The sequence below is a fragment of the Ruditapes philippinarum genome, unplaced genomic scaffold (genome assembly GCF_026571515.1).
Source record: "Ruditapes philippinarum isolate M1 unplaced genomic scaffold, ASM2657151v2 ctg1909_1_1_1_1, whole genome shotgun sequence".
Classification (NCBI taxonomy): domain Eukaryota; kingdom Metazoa; phylum Mollusca; class Bivalvia; order Venerida; family Veneridae; genus Ruditapes; species Ruditapes philippinarum.
Genome location: NW_026858687.1, coordinates 172,475 through 190,881, shown reverse-complemented (window position 1 = coordinate 190,881; position 18,407 = coordinate 172,475). Strand labels below are relative to the sequence as shown.

The 18,407-nt window shown below is 32.0% G+C and overlaps 1 protein-coding gene across 4 annotated transcripts; it reads left to right on the top strand.

The window, feature by feature from the left end:
* LOC132753961 (calpain-A-like) lies at positions 1-17,804 on the top strand. 4 transcript variants are annotated; one of them, XM_060744536.1, is made up of 20 exons: positions 1-337; positions 924-993; positions 2,759-2,866; positions 3,549-3,702; positions 4,493-4,670; positions 5,249-5,335; positions 5,699-5,784; positions 7,992-8,069; positions 8,377-8,470; positions 9,182-9,269; positions 9,744-9,892; positions 10,398-10,615; positions 10,891-10,921; positions 11,262-11,376; positions 11,897-11,958; positions 12,947-13,006; positions 13,494-13,581; positions 14,345-14,461; positions 17,038-17,105; positions 17,607-17,804. In XM_060744536.1, exons 1-20 carry the CDS (start codon positions 173-175, stop codon positions 17,631-17,633), a joined length of 2,043 nt encoding a protein of 680 aa, XP_060600519.1. In that variant the 5' UTR covers positions 1-172; the 3' UTR covers positions 17,634-17,804. The 4 variants fall into 4 exon arrangements, with proteins under 4 accessions (XP_060600519.1, XP_060600520.1, XP_060600517.1 ...); XM_060744537.1 differs by having other exon boundaries at positions 2-337; positions 13,494-13,572; positions 17,607-17,802; XM_060744534.1 differs by having other exon boundaries at positions 2-337; positions 12,947-13,015; positions 17,607-17,802.
* Positions 17,805-18,407: the final 603 nt, after the last annotated feature.

The window sequence follows — 18,407 nt, the reverse complement described above, 5'->3', positions numbered from 1 at the left end:
TAACACAACCGCTGGGCTACATAAACAATTTCTACTGTAATACTATTTTATATGAAATAGACCATAAACCTTAACATGCTTGGTTAAATATTCAACTAGGAGTATTATAAAAACACTTTTATCGCATAGATAGTTTTGCTTAGCTGTCATAATACACACAATCTAGTTCAAAATGAGCTCGAATAAATCGGAGTTTTATGCTTTAAGAAAAAAGTTAATTGAAACACGATCTCTATATGTGGATCCAGAATTCCCACCGGATATTAAATCTATTAGCCCGACGGGTTCAATCAGCCGGGACACTAATATCAGAAGAATTGAGTGGAAAAGACCTATAGTGAGTACAAACAATGTTTTTTTCTTGTTTATTTTTTTAACCTTACGATACTGATCTATATATAGCTTATCAGTGCATTCACTTGAGTGGGTACGTTTACCTATAAGCTGTATAGATTATTACATTAAAGCGACTTGCATACAGGTACACGGAGTAATGGAATAATCAGCGCAAAAGTACCATATATCGTTTAGTTCTACTTTTTTAAAACTCAACCAGTGTTGAAGTTTGAAATACTATTTAATACACTTTATAAAATTCTTTAAAAATAAAGCTTTGATTTCATTTATCTTGTTGTTTAATTAGATATACATGTACTTGTTAAGTATAGTTATTATAATTAACAATTGAAACAAGTGTTTAACCAGCAATAATTTAAGCGATATTTGAATAAAGATGTTCATCACTGTTCATGGTGTGAAATTTTGTAACACTACAAAATATACTACAAATTGTATTCATATATGATATTAAAATACACGCTTCGCCGCTTTAGTATATGCAGATTGGGTTGATAAAATATTTCAGCATATAGCACATGCATTACTTAAAATCACGATTTTTTTAAATACTCTTCGTCTTGTAGAATATATCAAGAAACCCAAAATTTGTTTCTGCAACAGCAACAAGATCTGACCTTGATCAGGGAAGTTTAGGTATGTATCATATTTATATTTCCTTGTTTTAACTTCCGTAAAAGTTGCTTTATATACTACTACTACCACCACCACCGTCCCTAACCTCACACAGGAAGTACATTCTTTGCGCAAATCTGCATACGAGTGTTTAAGAAAACGCTTCCATACAGAGGTCATAGTTAAACTAAAGAAAAACATAAACAATTTTATTTATGCTAGAAATAGTAAGAATAAATAACAACAGTCACGACGAGTCTTTATTTGTAACAACAACATTATACATTGTTTTTATGTCTAAACAATCGACACTGATGTACTCTATTTCCTTTCCTTTTCATTGTTCGTTTTCTTGTAACACTTAATAGATTTATTTCCTATAGATTAACTTTCATTTTTCTTATTAATCACTATACAGTCTATCTAGTGTAAAAGACCACCCCGCCTACAAACGATTATCGTGTATGGAAAGTTTGCCACAAACAATAGTGCTGTTAAATGTTTATAGAAACCCTGTACTCAGAGACCACCTTATAACAAAGGTCACCTTACGGGCAGGTTTGACTGTAGATTCTCGTGTACATGTATATACATTTCCTTATAATTTATATTCTTTGTTAAAGGGACATAAAAGAGTTTTTCAAATTTAACTGTAATCAATAATTTTAATTTTATTATAAAATGTAATAACATTTGCACATAGAAAGGGTTTTATGACTCATCCAAATCCATGAAAATGTACTGAATAATATATTGTTTGAAGTTTCTTATGCAGACGACAAATTATTCTCAATCTTGTACAATCTGTAACTGAATAGATAAAAGCATATCCTGTTTCAACTTGACAAATAAAGATAATTTAGCAATCATGCACAATTTTAGCAGATATGTATGTACAATGCAGACGTTGAAAGCCAATATTTGCAGCAAAAAACAAGTGTAAAGCGTATTCATGTTTAACTTATATAGATTGTACCATTATTTTGCACGCAATGGTTTTAACTACTCGTAATAACGCTGTTATTCAATTAATCAAAAAGGCAAATAACGACACGCTACCCTCAAATCAAGGCTCGGTAACCGGATATTACCAAAACAGCTCGTGAGAATCCGTTGTAACATGGAAAGTACCTAATGTTATTTCAGATTAATTGTCATGTGAAATGAACATGTGATATTTACTTTTTTACAACAAGAGATGGGTGTGACAATATACTTAAATCATACTCTCCTGTGACAATTTACGTTTTTTAATAAAAGGAATCAATCATTTGTCGATTGAGGACATCTTGGTTGTTCTTCAAATTACGTTACATATATTTGTTATGACATAGATCGAATTCCAAGAATAATTTTTACTCAGCGATTAAACGATCACTATCCAAGACCCACGATGTTCAAATAGTGGCTTCGTACTTGTTAAAGGTGATATTTAAAGTTAAGAAAATGCAAATAATAATAAATTTCTTGTAAATTTACTTTACTATTACACGTACAGTTGTTCATATGTATAAATCCGGTCTGTTTTGTTTCGGAACTTACCATATGCAGATTGCTGATAATAAAAGATGAATTATGCGTACATCTATACTAGATATGACGTCACAGTAGATGATTGTTTTTTTTCCATCAATTTAAAGAACGATCGGACTGTTGATCGTATTCTGTCCAAGTTTTGACATTTTAGTTTGTCATAATTAACAAAGAGGCATGTATGAAAATGTCGGAAGTCAATTAGTTTGTACGTATCAATGATTTTAAATGGCTATGGCACTGGCTATTTCAGGAAACTGTTGGTTTGTGGCCGGTGCCTCACTGCTGGTGAATGGTCCACGTCAACAATTCGAGCGTGTAGTTCCGCTAGATCAGGGTTTCGACCAAGATAACTATGCAGGTAAAAGTCGATCTCATTTTAATATTGTTACTATTACATAAGTAATGCCGAACATTAATTATACTGTCCGCAACAGATTTTACCTGTGCAACTAGTGCTGACGAATTATGGTCTGCACTGTTCCCTTAATTCTCAGTGATGACTGGTTTTGTCCGGCAGGTTCTTTTAAGATATTAAGCGTGTTATATGGCTTGATAAAGTATCGATGAAACATATATAATTTTAGCACGTTTTTGATAGATTTTATGCCAAGGACACATTATTTGAATAATTGCAATATGAAGATTATCTGTTCATATACTGACATTAATTTGTCTGACCTTGTGATCAATCGTGTCTGAAAGGGTACCATATGTGCCCCAAACAGAAAATGGAAAATGTACTGTTAAATGAAGTTTAAATTTCTGTTAATGCTATCCGAACTCGGGCATTTATGATACCGATTTATCCCCGGAGTATATAGACTGCACCTACGACACAAGTGTGACGTAGACTAAAACCATTTACTAACTATATACCCAAAGAAATATCTTAGATCATATTTAATAACATTTTTTTCTAAGCAAAGAGTACACGCTGGTTCTAGTAATAAGAATGTAGACACAAACCAATTAGTGCAAGTATATTATCATTTAATTAAGTAAACTAACTATTTTGAAATTATATATCTTTATTTTGTAAGGTATATTTCGTTTTAACTTCTGGAAGTATGGTCGGTGGCAGGAGGTGATAATTGATGACTACCTGCCTACAGATGGACACCGGCTGGTTTTCTGCTCGAACTGGGAGGAGAAAGACGAGTTCTGGGGCGCTCTTCTCGAAAAGGCTTATGCCAAGTATGATCGTTTTATATGTTTGTGTTGTAACAGGATTTAAAAATTTTTCCAAACACTCATTGTGTTAGTTCAATCTGGTCCGGCATTACCCAATGACATTAGTTCATAATAGCACAGTCGACTCCACTTATAACGAACTCGCTTATAACGAATTATCGTTAATAGCGAACTGAATCTGAAATCCTCGGCCGATTCCTTCTTTATTTTATATGTAACATAATCTTTTATATAAGTAAACATTTTTTTTATAGAATAACATGTTAAATACATGAAGTATGAAGCATGTGATTTTGTTCACTATACTGACTTCAATAACGTTTATTTCACAAACACTATCGAATTATATAGCGGGTTGACCTCACCTCGGCGTACAGATTTCTGGTAAAAGCTTTTGTGTCGTAAAATAATTTATAAATTTACTGAAATATGTTGGATTTGCTTTAAACTTAAAATATATGATATATGTTCCTTATAATCACGCAATGATCAATATATTACTGGTTTTTTTTTAGGATTTTATAAAAAATATTTCGTCAGATATAACTTTATATACATTTTAAGTTGCCTGTATGGTATATTTATTACTAATTAGCTTTACAAAATACATGTAATATAACTAACTATTGTTGTTCAGTGAATTAAATGACAAAAATTACACCACTTGACTGTTTATATCGTTTATAAGAAAGCTAGGTGGTTATTTTTTCTAGTTTCACCTTTATGTCTTTTCACAACCTATGACTTACACGATATTACACTTGTTAGTAATGTGTTTTGTGTAACGTGCCAGGTTCTATGGTAGTTATGTCAGTTTGGATGGAGGGAAACTAGCTGATGCCCTTGTAGATATGACAGGAGGGATGTCGGAGACATTTCCACTAACAAACAGATCTGATATACCTCATAACTTCTACGACTTGCTGTGGAAATCTTCTCAAATGAATTCACTCATCGGAGGCAGTATTAATGTATGTTACTGAATTACTGAATAGTTAAACATATGTATGGGTATTTACTTGCACAATAATAGGTTTGAAATTGATTGACGTCGGAACATTTCCATTTAACGAAACACATCACAATCAATTTGCAATTGACTGGAAGAATTGTTAAAGTGACATTATGGTCATTATTTCGCTGTTGAGTTGAATTAGTAATATATTTCAAAAGATTAACTATAATAATCTTGATTGACCAATGATTGATATTGAAATATGTTTATGATACAATATAAAAACAAAACTATTTAAATCACAAAAAGACTGTCCCACTCTTTTAGGTATTGAACGTTACCGATACTTTCGGAATGATATTTATAGATACCGAATTATAAAGAATACTTAATAGCATGTTGTTAATACTATTAGTTATAAAGACTTATATGGCTCTATCTAAGCGGCTGTTTGTACCTTTGCATATTGCAAATAACCGTTAATATACGGTTAAATAACCTCTTAAGAATCTTTATAACAAATCTATAATACTGTTAACTTTCAGTACTATAAATACAGTACTTAAAAAAAACGCTGAATTTTTATGTTTTCAGCTACCAGAAGGTGCTTCAAGACCGGAAGTGAAAAGGAGCAACGGTCTATATATGGGACATGCATACAGCATTACCGCTCTCTCTGTGGTAATACTTTGATTTATGACCTTAATTCACATTTTTTACCCAATAGTCCCGGTTATAAAAACAAACAACAAAATACATATATTACTTTATTTTACTTAAACATAACATAACTTTCACGTTTATGTAAAGTTATAATGCATACGCAACACTGTCTCCTTGAAGTAACTAGCGATCTGTTATATATACTAGTATTCTGACACTGTTTTCATATATAAAAAGGACGCCATGGCCCAGTGGATAATATCACTTATTCCGAACCACTAATGCATTGCGACTGTGGGTTCAAATCGCTGCTGATACATGTAAGACAAAAAGATATACATCTACGAGTATATGAAACTATTGTTTATCATTTATATAAAGGTACCATGGCGAGGGTCGTCAGTTAAGTTGTTACGTGTAAGAAATCCGTGGGGTAGGAAAGAATGGAATGGTCCCTGGTCTGATACGTAAGTTTATTTTCTTTCTTTTTTTTAATTTGAATTGAATGTGTACAACTGTTGAGGAGATAATGAACGGAAATTGATTTTTTTCAAAGTTCAAGAGGGATAACTCTATCAAAAATAATCGAACCACGACCAAATAAAGTGTTGGTGTAGACTGGTTATTAAAGTTTTATGGAATCTTCCGTTTTGTCATATACTAGCTAGGCGGATAGCTTATGTTCACTTTAGCGATTAAGTCGGTTTGCCTACATGGCTTAGGTGTAATTTAATGTCATTTGCCTCTTGAGTTCGATTCCCAAATACAAGACGATTTTAATAAGATACTCTTCCGAGTATGTCATGCATGTGACCGCTATTTAATTAAGTATTTAAAACTACAGGCACTTAATGACAATTCGAATTATTAGCAGTATTTTTATGCCCCCGCCATGTAATGGCCGGGGCATATAGTGTTACCCTGTTCCGTCCTTCCGTCCTTCCGTCATTCCGTCATTCCGTCCTTCCGTCATTCCGTCATTCTGTCATTCCGTCATCATCAGTTTCCGTTCATTATCTTAGTAACGGTTGCACATATTCAACTCAAATTTGACATATGGATATGTCATGAGAAAATACAGGTCAAGTTCGAATTTGGTCATGGTTCGATGATTTTTGGCAGAGTTATGCCCCTTTTACTTTGAAAATAATATGAAATTTTCAGTTTCCGTTCATTATCTCCCCAACGGTACAACACATTCATTTCTAATTTGACATATGGATATGTCATGAGAAAATACAGGTCAAGTTCAATTGGTCATGGTTCGATGATTTTTGGCAGAGTTATGCCCCTTTTACTTTGAAAATAATATGAAATTTTTAGTTTCCGTTCATTATCTCCCCAACGGTACAACACATTCAACTCAAATTTGACATTAAATATGTCATGAGAAAATACAGGTCAAATTTTAAGTTGGTCATGGTTCGATGATTTTTGGCAGAGTAATGCCCCTTTTACTTTGAAAATAATATGAAATTTTCAGTTTCCGTTCATTATCTCCCCAACGGTACAACACATTCAACTCAAATTTGACATATGGATATGTCATGAGAAAATACAGGCCAAGTTCGAATTTGGTCATGGTTCGATGATTTTTGGCAGAGTTATGCCCCTTTTACTTTGAAAATAATATGAAATTTTCAGTTTCCGTTCATTATCTCCCCAACGGTACAACACATTCAACTCAAATATGACATTAAATATGTCATGAGAAAATACAGGTCAAATTTGAATTTGGTCATGGTTCGATGATTGTTGGCAGAGTTATGCCCCTTTTACTTTGAAAATAATATGAAATTTTCAGTTTCCGTTCATTATCTCCCCAACGGTACAACACATTCAACTCAAATTTGACATATGGATATGTCATGAGAAAATACAGGTCAAGTTCGAATTTGGTCATGGTTTGATGATTTATTATGGTTTTAGAGTTATGCTCCTTTAACTTTGAAAATAATATGAAATTTTCAGTTTCTGTTTATTATCTCCCCAACGGTACAACACATTCAACTCAAATTTGACATATGGATATGTTTTTGAAATGCCCAGGCCAATTCGAATTTGGTCATGGTTCAATGATTTTTGGCAGAGAAATGCCCCTTTCACTTTGAAAATAATATGAAATTTACAGTTTCTGTTCATTATCTTACCCAACAGTGTTACATATTCAACTCAAATTTGACATATGGATATGTCAAAGGAATGGGCAGGTCAAGTTGGAATTTGGTCATGGTTTGATGATTTTTTTGGCAGAGTTATGTCCCTTTCACTTTGAAAATAATATAGATACATCTTAGGAATAAGCAGTTTAAGTTTGAATTTGGTCGTGGTTCAATGATTTTGGACAAACTTATCTTTCTTGAATATTGGAAAAAAATTTGAACTTTCAGTTTCAGCACTCATACTTTTGTTGAAATGTATGTAGCCATTATTTTGGCTACAAATATGAAATATGCTATTTTCAAAAGGTTAAGACTGAATAATTTCAGTGCCTTGAACATTGTATGAAAATGGTTTGTGTTAACATTGAAAAGTTTTAAGGGCTTTGAACTTAAAATGAAAACAATAATTTGTGCAAACAAATTTGGAACTAAATATTATAACATCTGAAATTTTGGCTGCATGCGGGGGCATCCGTGGCATGATGACACATTTCTAGTTGTATCTGTTTTAGGTCATCAGAAATTCGGAACTTACCTATGGAAATCAAACGAAAATTAAACATTGTAATAGAAGAAGATGGTGAATTCTGGTAAGATGCCTTTTTATATCAATTTTTTATTAAAACACAATGAATCTCTTACGATATTGATAAATGTACTTATTTTGCTCTTCTAAGTTTTACAGTAAATGCAATTACATGCAGTTTAAAAGATGTATTTGTTAAATCTTAATCATAGTAAACTATGACGGAGTTCATGATATCAAAGCATGATTTTACAAAGCACAAGAAATTCATGAGTTTTCAAAACAAATTCTAGTAGCAAAAACAATTGTATCGCTTTGTCATTCTTTTATTATTTATAGTTTTATATCAGAATGTCATGTTTGTTTTACAGGATTTCATTGGATGACTTTATAGATAATTTTGATGAGGTTCAATTGTGCCATCTTCAACCGGACGCTTTAGCTCAGGAATTGGCAGCCGACACAGTAAGAGTGAAATAAAGTCTAACTTCATATATAATACACGTGCATTTATAAGATAATTAGTACCTACTCATAATTATATTTACTCAGACATGATTTTAAGCTTTTTTCAGAAAATGAAATGCATGTAAAAGCAAAATGATAGAAAGAAAGGAAAAGAAGTAATTTTTTGCTTTATAATATTGTTTTTGGCTCCTTAAGAGCTCAACGTGTTCTTTGAATTATTTGCCCCTCATAACTTGGCTTTTGCCCCTCATAACTGTGGGTTCAAATCCCGCCAAGGGCTTTCATACAAGGAAGTCATCTAGCAATAGTTTACATAAAATCGGTAGTACTTACTCAGTTGCTGCCTCGTGCATGAATCTTAAGGACATGTGAACTTTTCTACTTATGTGGTTTTTAAGTTGTTGTGGTTTTTTTCTTACTTATATTCCTGTAGATTACAAAAGAGAAGTGTTTAAGTTTAATATACTAACTAAGATTTTATTTACAAACAATTGTATTTGTGGCAGTATGTTTAATATATACATGTATAAATACTCAAAATATATACATGTGTAAAAATATTAAAATATTTAGTGGCACCAATGGCAAATTAAAACATCTATATCGGGCGTTTATCGGAGATTATTCGAAGATGGAATATATATATATATATCAATTGTTCAATACATTTTTTTTCATCGAATATTTCAAATATATTTTCATTTTCAGAATAAAAAGAATTGGAGTGTAACACTTTACCACGACGCATGGATAAAAGGGGTTACAGCAGGTGGTTGTGGGAATAGACCATATGAAAGTAATGATTGCTTTTTGTCACTTGTATATCTTGTTTCTTTTATCTTCCATCAAGTTGCATGTCAAGTAAAACCTTCTCTTTGACGACCTGTATGGGGTTTAAACTCTGTTTAGATATGTAATGGCTTGTTGACAAAAGTAAATAAAACTTTTGGAGATTTTTTCTTTAAAAAATTAGTGTATTTTTTTATATATCTAGGTGTAATTTAGCTAAACGTTTTCAATATTTATAAACACCATTTTCTTTATAATATTCGTGTCTGGACGTTGTTAGAAAATGTATCTGGTGCATGAAAGATAGTCAGTTACTGTCTTGTAATGAATGAATCTATTAGACTTACATATGTTAAATAAACTACTCAATAATCAGATCACGACTGAAATGTGCATTCACTCGAACCGAAGACTTCAATAAACAAATAATCAGGGAATTCACATTGACTTAAACAATGTACCTATATTGTTTTTGTTTTAGAACTATACTGGAAGAATCCACAGTTCCAGGTTCATCTTAAAGATATAGATTCCACCGACAATAGAGAGAAATGTACAATGATTGTATCACTGATGGAAAAAGAAAACAGGAACATGAATAAATATGCAATAGGGTTTGATGTGTACGAGGTAACTGCCATACCACACATGTTTTATCATATAAAGTTTTATATTAGGTTATACAATTTTGAAATAAGTAATAATACTAAAGAGAACAAATAAGCCGTCTTGCAAAATTATGTGTTTGTTTTAAGGAACTTACCATCTCTGAGACTTAATCAAAATGAAACACATTCAGCTGAAAGTGTTGAAGAACACATGGAAAACATAGTGTCTGATGGATGCTAAAAATAGTCCAAAGAAATAAGTTTACTTTGCTGAAAGAAATAAGTTTACTTTGCTGAAAGAAATAAGTTTACTTTGCTGAAAGAAATAAGTTTACTTTGCTGAAAGAAATTGCCTTAAGACAAGTAGCAGACAATGGCATACTTTATAACTTGCAATGAAGTCGGCAAGCTTTCATGATCAAAGCATAATCAATATAAATGTACCAATATACATGTATACAAACAGTTGATGAATAATCGGACATGTCTTAATACATTATCATTAAAGAATTTTGGCTTTCCTTTAGGTCCGGAATTCACGGAGGCGCCCTCTAGATGACGAGGCTTTACCGCAGTCCGCACTTATTCATAAACGTGGGTCTGGCAAGTACCAATTTTACCGAGAGGTAACTCTGAGGTTTGAATTCCCGCCAGGTTATTACGTCATCATTCCAAGCACGTTCCATCCACACGAGGAGGCGGAATTTATGTTAAGAATTTACACAGAAAAAGAGGTGGAGTCAGAGTAAGTTCTTTACGAATATTTCCACTCTGTTTTATTATTTCTGGTAAAAAGAAGCATGGCAGAAACTTTGACTTTTCGTTATTAGTTATATACATTTTTCACATGTAAAAATCTAACGCATCTAGAAGCATTTCATTATTTTCTAAGAAAGCCTACATTTATGACAGCAAATGTTTTATGTTTAAGGTCTTTTTAATACAATCTGTTTTGATGGCAAAGAAAATTTATAAGTTGAATAACGCTGGTATTTAAAACGAAAATTTTTGTTTTTATAGAGTCATGGATGAGGACAATGGGCCTTCTGTGGTAAGTACAAAAATTAATTATATAAAATGAATATTAAAAGCATAACAGGGTTACGGGTTTTGTAGCAAGAATATGTATTTACGGTACATTTTGTATTGATTGTATCTGTACTTACATGCCTTCTTTGATGATTCGGTAAACGGTTTGATAATTTCGTTCGAACAGAGAATACTAACTATAATAAGCTATAATAAGCATCTGATAAAAGAAAAAAGAAATGAGGGAAATAAAAAAACTCAAGATTTCAGATCTTTACATTTCAATTTTCATTCACGAAGTCGCCTGTGTTGTTGACTTACATTTATATTTAACAAGTGACAAATCTCTCATAATATTCCAGCCAACTCCTGAACCACGTGACTCTATGGCACTTTTGTTTGCCAAACATGCTGGTGAAGACGGCAAAATGGACTACAAAGAACTCAGACAGTTCCTCATAGAGGCTACATTAAAAGGTTAAGACACAGTTTATTTGAAATTTCCAAAATAGAAATAGTTCCTAATTTTATATATGATAGTATTTGAGAATATCCGATTTTATTACGTCTTCAGGGGTAACGCTAAATGCCAGTTGGTAAAATGTAACCGAAAAATGTAAATCATATAGCAGAATAAATCCAATATTGTATGTATGGGTCTTTTTTGCTTGTATTTCTTAGTACTCTTTTCAATGTAGCAAACTATTTTTTTTATGTACTTAACGCGCATAACAAATATATGAATTTGCTCTTTTCTATAATAAAAACACAATTTCGGCAAGGCTTTGGATACTTTCATGTGAGGAAGCTATCGTCGGCGGTTCTACTTAGGTGTCCGTTCGTGCTTGAAATAATGCACGGAAGGACACATGAGGTCTTCCTCCACCAGTAAAGCTGAAATGTCGCCATATTAACCATATGCGACGTAAAACACAAACAAAAAATATAACGAAAAGGGTGGTCGTGACAAATACATCGTTTTATGATATATTTTCAGAGTTAAAAGAGTCAATATCATTTAATAGAGAGGCATGTAGAAGTTTGGTTACGATGATGGATGTATCCTTTTGATGTCAGCGACTTCTTTCTGGAGCTAATACATTTTTTTCTTTTAACATTTGTTGTATTTCATTAATATCTCTTAAACGCAATTTATATATATATTTAGAAAGGGCAATAAATTGTTTCATAAAGTAGTTTAAATAGTGGTTAAATAGCATGCCATATGCGTGTTACCGGCGGAAGAAAGTAGCTCTAATTGTGAAATTATTTGTCATAAAAGTAGCAAAATGTAAACAAAATAGTATTTTGACTTCCATACAAAGTACTTAATTACTATATTTGTACTTATCGCCAAAAAGCAACAGAAAAGATGGTTAAGATAATAATTGACAAATGAGCTGCGTCACGACAAAACCAACATAGTGGGTTTGCGACCAGCTTGGGTCCAGACCAGCCTGCGCATCCGCGCAGTCTGATCAAGATCCATGCTGTTCGCTATAAGTTTCTCTACTTGTAATAAAGTTGGTAAGCGAACAGCATGGATCCTGATCAGACTGCGCGGATGCGCAGGCTGGTCTGGATCCATGCTGGTCGCAAACCCATTATGTCGGTTTTGTCGTGACGCGGCTCAAATATATAACTTTATAGAATCTGTAAAAATACACTAAAAATACTTTTGAGAAGGCATAATGGGCTTTTATGTGTTTATTGGTATTGATCAAATATGTGTGGGTTAAAGGAATAAATTTAAATCACGATATCTTTCCAGATTTGAATATGATAAGTTATCACATTGACTTTCTTTATATTTACTTTGGTTATGTTGTTATGTTGCTTGATTGATTTAAACACGAAAAGTGTATGTAATATTTTTTGTTTGATAAAGAACATGTTTGCACTTATATGTTTGTTTTATCATTTTACCTACACGATTACAGAACAGGGCAGATAAAAAAAAACTTTTTTCTAATATATTTGTCAAGTTTGCTGTTTATTCGCTAGCGAAAAAAAATAATTTTCATAATTTTTCCTTAACTTGTTCAAGAAAAATCGATCAGGGTTTTTATCTTGGGAAGAGGCTAGGATACTTTTAAAAGAAATCAAGGCATATACGGTATTCTTAAACTATTGCTTTTAAAATAAAGTGTGCATTTCTCACTGCGTTTTCATAATGGTAAGTGTAAAAGCCGTACATATAAAATATAATCCTTAAAATTAACTTCTATAACTTTGTTTTACTAACAAGAATATTTATACTCAGAAATATGACAGAATGCACACTTTTCGCTAATCCATACACATGATTTTTTTTCACATACGAAACTACAGATTTGGAGCTAGGAAACTTCGAATATGCGTAATTGAAAAAGTGAAAAAATTGAAATCTGGAAAGGTGTGTTTGCAAAAGAAAGCTAACATCAATATTAAATATATTAATTGAAGCGCACGATGCGGATATTGTTATTTTAAACAGTGTTATCCTATATTATCCATTTTTTAAGATTTGCTGTCGTCTGCGAAAAAGCAAGTAAAATATTTATTTTTATATATGTTAGTAGTGTTTTAACTGTAAGTATTGAATTATATTTTAGACTGTATTCAAACAATTTGATGCAAATCGTTCCAACACAATAGACACCCTGGAACTTGGGTCATTATTCAACAAACTTGGTAACGATAGTACGATTCTTCTTTATTTGAGCCGCGTCACGACAGAACCAACGTAATGGGTTTGCAACTAGCATGGATCCAGACCAGCCTGCGCATCCGCGCAGTCTGATCAGGATCCATGCTGTTCGCTATCAGTTTCTCTACTTGTTATAGGCTTTGTAAGCGAACAGCATGGATCCTGATCAGACTGCGCGAATGCGCAGGCTGGTCTGGATCCATGCTGGTCGCAAACCCATTATGTTGATTTTGTCGTGGCGCGGCTCATTTCATAATTTACATATCTCGCTGAATTATATATCTTCTAATAACGTCTATGATTTTCTTTTTCTTATATCATTTTCAGTTTTTCTATACGTGTATTCGTCTATCTTTTGAAAATGCTTAAAGAAAACTGGTGCTGTACAAATCAGAAGAAATCATTTAAAAAATCAGATTTTCTTTTCTGATAAAATGTGTCTTCAACACACTAACAAATAGCTATAAATGTCACTTAACATGGCAAAATTGGAAACGTTGGATGGCCATGTTTGTTAAACTTGTGTTAAATGCAAGCTAGCTTTGCGTAGACATTTTAAACGGACAAGTTTATCACCCTTAGATTTGACAAAAACTCTAACCTTTTTATTCACCATTTACATATTATAGATAATATTATTAGTATCAATCATACCTTAAAAGACATAATTAAGTTACCCTAGTTGGGAGAAGCTTGTTTTGAAATAACTGATCATAAATTATTTGCAAACTATTTTTGTATCACTGTCTTTATTAGGGTTCCCAGTAAGTAGAATGGTGCTAACATCTATCGTCAGACGTTACGGTGGCAGGGACCGAAGACTGAGCCTTGAAGATTTCATCATTGTAATGTGTAAACTAACAGTTATGTATGGTAAGTCTTGAAGATTTCATCATTGTAATGTGTAAACTAACAGTTATGTATGGTAAGTCTTGAAGATTTCATCATTGTAATGTGTAAACTAACAGTTATGTATGGTAAGCCTTTAAGATTTCATCATTGTAATGTGTAAACTAACAGTTATGTATGGTAAGTCTTGAAGATTTCATCATTGTAATGTGTAAACTAACAGTTATGTATGGTAAGTCTTGAAGATTTCATCATTGTAATGTGTAAACTAACAGTTATGTATGGTAAGCCTTTAAGATTTCATCATTGTAATGTGTAAACTAACAGTTATGTATGGTAAGCCTTAAAGATTTCATCATTGTAATGTGTAAACTAACAGTCATGTACGGTAAGCTTTTAAGATTTCATCATTGTAATGTGTAAACTAACAGTTATGTATGGTAAGCCTTAAAGATTTCATCATTGTAATGTGTAAACTAACAGTTATGTACTGTTAGCATTGAATATTTCATCATTGTGATGCGTTAACTAACAGTTATGTATGGTAAGTCTTGAAGATTTCATCATTGTAATGTGTAAACTAACAGTTATGTACGGTAAGCCTTGAAGATTTCATCATTGTAATGTGTAAACTAACAGTTATGTACGGTAAGCCTTGAAGATTTCATCATTGTAATGTGTAAAATAACAGTTATGTAGGGTTTCATCATTGTAATGTGTAAACTAACAGTTATGTACGGTAAGCCTTGAAGATTTCATCATTGTAATGTGTAAACTAACAGTTATGTACGGTAAGCCTTGCAGATTTCATCATTTTAATGTGCAAAACTAACAGTTATGTACGGTAAGCCTTGAAGATTTGATCATTGTAATGTGTAAACTAACAGTTATGTACGGTAAGCCTTGAAGATTTCATCATTGTAATGTGTAAAGTAACAGTTATGTACGGTAAGCTTTGACGATTTTATCATTGTAATGTATAAACTAACAGTTATGTTAGGTAAGCCTTGAATATTGTATCATTGTAATGTGTAAACTAACAGTTATGTACGGTAAGCCTTGAAGATTTTAGCATTGTAATGTGCAAAACTAACAGTTATGTATGGTAAGCCTTGAAGATTTCACATTGTAATGTGTAAACTAACAGTGATGTATGGTAAGTCTTGAAGATTTCATCATTTTAATATGTAAACTAACAGTTATGTACGGTAAACTTTGAAGATTCCAACATTGTGTAGTGTAAACTAACAGTTATGTATGGTAAGCCTTGAGGATTTCATCATTGTAATGTGTAAACTAACAGTTTTGTACGGTAAGCCTTGACGATTTTATTATTGTAATGTATAAACTAACAGTTATGTACGGTAAGCCTTGAATATTGTATCATTATAATGTGTAAACTAACAGTTATGTATGGTAAGCCTTGAAGATTTCATCATTGTAATGTGTAGACTAACAGTGATGTATGGTAAGTCTTGAAGATTTCACATTGTAATGTGTAAACTAACAGTTTTGTATGGTAAGTCATGAAGATTTCATCATTGTAATGTGTAAACTAACAGTTATGTATGGTAAGCCTTGAAGATTTCACATTGTAATGTGTAAACTAACAGTGATGTATGGTAAGTCTTGAAGATTTCATCATTTTAATATGTAAACTAACAGTTATGTACGGTACGGTAAACTTTGAAGATTCCATCATTGTGTAGTGTAAACTAACAGTTATGTACGGTAAGCTTTGAAGATTTCATCATTGTAATGTGTAAACTAACAGTTATGTACGGTAAGCCTTGACGATTTTATCATTGTAATGTATAAACTAACAGTTATGTACGGTAAGCCTTGAATATTGTATCATTGTAATGTGTAAACTAACAGTTATATACGGTAAGCCTTGAAGATGTCATCATTGTAATGTGTAAACTAACAGTTATGTATGGTAAGCCTTGAAGATTTCACATTGTAATATGTAAACTAACAGTTATGTACGATAAGCCTTGAAGATTTCATCATTGTAATGTGTAAACTAACAGTTATGTACGGTAAGCCTTGAAGATTTCATCATTATGATGTGTAAACTCACAGTTATGTACGGTAAGAAGACAATAAAAATATTCATAACACTGTGTTAAGCTGTATTCAATAAAACGGAATAGGTGTTTGAATATCAAATATTTGTAAAAAGATTTCAACCAATTCTTGTTATGTAAATAATCTTTAATGATTTTTTTCCGGACCGAATATTAAACCATTCACATGAACCGGTTTGTAATGTTGATATTCGGTCTATAACTAATAAACCGATGGATATCTGAGACCTATTAGCATTTTCGTAATTTGAAAATGTAAACAAATTCTAGAAACATCAGTTTGATGAAAATGAATGTCCCCTATCTTTACTTAAACAATGATATATCTATATAAAACATTTCAGAATGTCAGTTGCTTTCATTACAGGACATAGCAATCAGTTCAATTTTTCAACAAAATAATTTTTTATGGATGATAAGTCTATGTTGAAGTATAAAAACATTCTGTTGACATATTCGTAAAAGAAATCAAAAGATAATCTATCAGATTATTACATTTTTTTTCGTCAGAGATTTTCAAAGAGCAACAGATGAAAACTGGCGGGCCTGAAGATGTAGCTCAGTTTACAAGAAATGAGGTAATATATACTACTAATAATAATATAATAATAATATCTTTATTTAAAGAAGGTTACACATTAAGAACATACAATAACAATCATATTTATCTTATTTCCAATGTGGCCTTATACTGATAAAACATAAAATAACTGGGTTCCTTACTGTGTTGTACAACGTATGATTTAAAGTCCAATTAGAAATAATTGACTGACAGATCTAAACGGGTTAATTATACGACAATACATACATTGTAATTAATATGGTAAAAACATTGCTCTATGATGTCACAACACATCCTTGCAAAATAGTACGTCACTATTTATTTACTGTCATCTTAAGCTATAAAAAATGTATACATAAAAACAGGAATAATACGTTCAAAGAGTACGAGGGGTTGACACAATCCGCGTTTCGCATTGTGTCCGTCTCGGCGAAGTTTTGTCTAAGAAAGTTTTGAACTATAAATAGATTTGAATGCTCAAAATCGTTTGAACTAACCTATTTTTGTCATTTTACAGTTCCTCCAGTACACAATGTTCTGCTGAAAGAGTTCTTCTCATCAAACACGTGCAATGTGAATTCAGAAAAGCTCGACTGTGAGACAATGTAATGTTACTGTTTACTAGAATTTATCAGAAAAATTTACATGATTTTAAATAACGTCCATGTTATCCATCCGAGAACTTGACAGTGTCCTGGGCTACCATTTCTTTACTATGGAAAGACAATGCACCATTTACACTGTTTGTTAATGATATTTCATTGCAAATTATTTGCATATTTTGTTACGCTACTGAATATCCTTTTTATTCAACATAATCTGTGCAAATTCCATCTTTAACTAAACATTCAGGGATATTAGAGTTTTATCTTTTTTATTTTTTCATTACAGTAAAAACAAAATCACTATTTATTCCAACATATTAAAGAGTTAAAGTGACATTATGCTCATTTTTTCATAGTCAAGGTGAGCTGAATTGACTTGATATTTCAAAAGATTGACTGTCAAAATGGTGTTTGACCAACAGTTGATATTGGAAAATGTTGAGGTGAAAATTATAAATCTGGCTAAAATATAAAAAGACTGCCCCAATCTTTTTATAAACTTAGCGTTATAGGTAAATTCTTACGGATATTTACAGAAATTTCGTTTGGATCTGTGCGTTATTTATTGTTTATGTGAGCTTGATTATAAAATTAAAAGGGATTATGGCAAAATGAAAACTTATTTTGACCTTCACCAGTTCACTCACTATATACCCTTGGATAGGCATAATGTCACTTTAACTCTCACTTTGCTGGAATTATTATCCCTTTGT